Source organism: Lycium barbarum, chromosome 7 (genome assembly GCF_019175385.1).
Source record: "Lycium barbarum isolate Lr01 chromosome 7, ASM1917538v2, whole genome shotgun sequence".
Classification (NCBI taxonomy): Eukaryota; Viridiplantae; Streptophyta; class Magnoliopsida; order Solanales; family Solanaceae; genus Lycium; species Lycium barbarum.
In genome coordinates, this window is record NC_083343.1 from 124,017,446 (window position 1) to 124,020,588 (window position 3,143).

The 3,143-nt window shown below is 37.7% G+C and overlaps 1 protein-coding gene across 1 annotated transcript; it reads left to right on the forward strand.

Annotated features, from left to right (window-relative positions):
- Positions 1–874: 874 nt before the first annotated feature.
- On the forward strand, positions 875–2,831 carry LOC132604150 (aldehyde oxidase GLOX-like). The gene has a single exon (XM_060317509.1). It carries the CDS (start codon positions 986–988, stop codon positions 2,669–2,671), a length of 1,686 nt encoding a protein of 561 aa, XP_060173492.1. The 5' UTR covers positions 875–985; the 3' UTR covers positions 2,672–2,831.
- The last annotated feature ends 312 nt before the right edge of the window (positions 2,832–3,143 follow it).

Consider the following 3,143-nt stretch of genomic DNA (forward strand, 5'->3'; position numbering starts at 1 on the left):
GATAATTATATTCTTTAAAATAATGAAATACATATCTATATATATGTAAGAATATCCTTTAATTTATGTTCCTTGAGATATCATCACCTGAATAAATAGTCATGTGGTAAATAAAGAGCCACCAGATGGATCTACCAGAGAACTTGCCTCATTCATGTGAAAATATTTTGTCTTCTTTATTCTATTTTTAAAATTTCATAAAATAAATATGTAAAAGTTTTTTATTTATACTATAATTTCTTGTATATATTTTATAGGGGACATAAGTGCAGAATCTTTATAGAAAAATATAGGGGATGTATTCAAAATTGAGCCATATTATAGAGGTGGATTAGTATAAATAATTTTTAAAAAATTTAATTTAAACTATCAATATTTATGGGTAATTGTTTGTAGATCATTAATTTGATAGAGTAAAAATTCTCTTACACTGATTGTGCATAAAACCTTTTTTTTCGGTTTTTGACTTGGTGTCCAGTATCCGCATTAGAGCTCGATTAAATCTGATTTGACGCCGCGTAGGACCCATTGGGGGAAGGGCTTGCTCGGACCAAAGATTTTTTCATACACAGGACGCGAACCCGAGACCTCTAATAAAGGGAAGAGCAACCTAATCCACTGAACCACATTCTTTGATGGTCTAAATTAAACTCACCCAAAATACTACTCCTACTAGTCTTTCTTCTCCTGCCAAACCATCAGCGGCCGCAATTATTCGTCACGAGGTTGCTTGCTTGTGGTACTAAACATATACATCCTCTTTACTTTGCTACACCGTGACTGCATATATAAATAAAGGACATCCATTCCTCAGACTTCTATTAACCACACACACACACACATCCAAACCAAAACAAATATTCACCTCTATACCCACCCCCCCCCCCCCCCCCCAAAAAAACCGATCCCACCACCCCTCTTGCCATTACCACCTTCGCCTTTTGTCCTAACTTGTCAGAAAAACAAACAAAAAACACAGCTCATTATGAAGACCACAACAACAACAACTAGTAGTAGTAGTAATATTCTTTTCTTCATTCTTTTGCACCTCTTTCTGGTACTCACTTGTCACCGGAACTTAGCTTCCGCTGCTGGGGGCAAATGGAATTTACTAATGTCAAACATCGGCATTTCTGCCATGCACATGCAAGTCCTCAACAACGACAAAGTCATCATGTACGATCGTACTGATTTTGGCAAGTCCAACATCTCGTTGCCCGATGGAAAATGTCGTTACGACCAAAATGATACCACGTTAAAAGTCGATTGCACTGCCCATTCTGTCGAGTACAATGTTGCCAACAACTCTATACGTCCCCTCATGGTCCAAACTGATGTTTGGTGCTCCTCGGGCGCTGTATTCCCCGATGGTTCGTTAGTCCAAACTGGTGGATTCAATGATGGTGACAAAGTTGTTCGAGTTTTCAAACCATCTAATACTAGTAATAATGCAAGTACTACTTGTGATTGGCAAGAAATTCCAGATGGATTAGTTCAAAGAAGATGGTATGCTACAAATCATATATTGCCAGATGGTACACAAATTGTTATTGGTGGTCGTCGGGCTTTTAACTACGAGTTTTATCCCAAGACTGCTTCGGCTAATAGAGCATATAGTTTACCATTTCTTGTGCAAACAAATGATCCTAGAATTGAGAATAATTTATACCCTTTTGTTTTTCTTAATGTGGATGGGAACTTGTTCATTTTCGCTAATAATCGAGCTATCTTGTTCGATTACACCAAGAATGTGGTGGTGAAAAATTACCCACAAATACCAGGTGGCGACCCGAGAAGTTATCCTAGTACAGGTTCTGCGGTTCTTCTTCCATTGAAAAATTTACAAGCAAAAGAAATTCAAGCTGAGGTTTTGGTATGTGGTGGAGCACCAAAAGGTTCGTTCATTAGTGCTGAAAATGGTAATTTTTGGGGTGCATTGAATACTTGTGGGCGGATCATAATAACCGAGCCGAAACCACAATGGACTTTGGAAACCATGCCATTGGCTAGGACAATGGGTGACATGGTGATTTTACCAAATGGAAATGTGTTGATAATTAATGGAGCAGGCATGGGCACTGCTGGATGGGAGTTTGGTAGGGACCCGGTTTTAAAACCCGTTATTTACCTACCCGACAACCCGTTTGATTCTCGGTTCGAGATTCAGAACCCGAGTACCATACCCAGGATGTACCATTCAACTGCGGTTTTACTCAGAGATGGTCGAGTTCTTGTTGGTGGTAGTAATCCACATATATATTACAACTTCACTGGAGTTCTTTTCCCTACAGAATTAAGCTTGGAGGCATTCTCACCATCTTATTTGGATTCAGGATCCAGGTACTTGCGCCCGCGGATCATCTCACCCGCTTCACAATATACTATCGGGTATGGCCAACGGGTGCCGGTTCGGTTTAAGGTTTCCGGGAGGGTAAACAGAAATTTGGTCACGGTGACAATGGTTGCACCTGGATTTAACACACATTCATTTACTATGAACCAAAGATTATTGGTGCTACCAAGTGAAAATATGAAACTAGTTGGGGAAAAAGCTTACCAAATAAATGTGGTCACTCCAAATTCAGCTAAATTAGCTCCACCTGGATATTATCTTCTCTTTGTGGTTCATCAAGATATACCAAGTGAAGGAATTTGGATCAAAATCCAGTGAACATAGCATATTCTTGTCAAGGATTTTTTTCTTTTGGTCTTTTTCTTGCTTCCCACACACATACACACACATATAAAGAAAAAGGCATTCAAATTGAACTTCTTCATATAGGTTATCATTCTTATAATAATGTTGACTATAAACATCTTCTTCTCTGTTAGGGAAAAGCAGTAATTGTAAGGATATTGATAGGTTGATTGTTTTGATTTAATGAAATTGTTCTTTTGCTATTGTCACATAGTACTTCTTGTCTTCATTGATTATTCTGACTATTATTTTTAGAAAATGAAAATTCGGATTTATTACATGCTTTAAGACAGAGGTGATATGTCATTTAAGACAGAGAGGTGGGTCGGACCAAAATGTACATTGTATTCTGCATTAAATCAAATGGTATAAATACTGCTCTCTCGGTCCCAATTTATGTGATATAGTTTTATTTGGCACTGATTAATATTAATAAACGAATTTA

Coding starts and splice junctions, on each gene's coding strand:
- LOC132604150 (XM_060317509.1), top strand. CDS start 986: ATGAAGACCACAACAACAACAACTAGTAGTAGTAGTAATATTCTTTTC.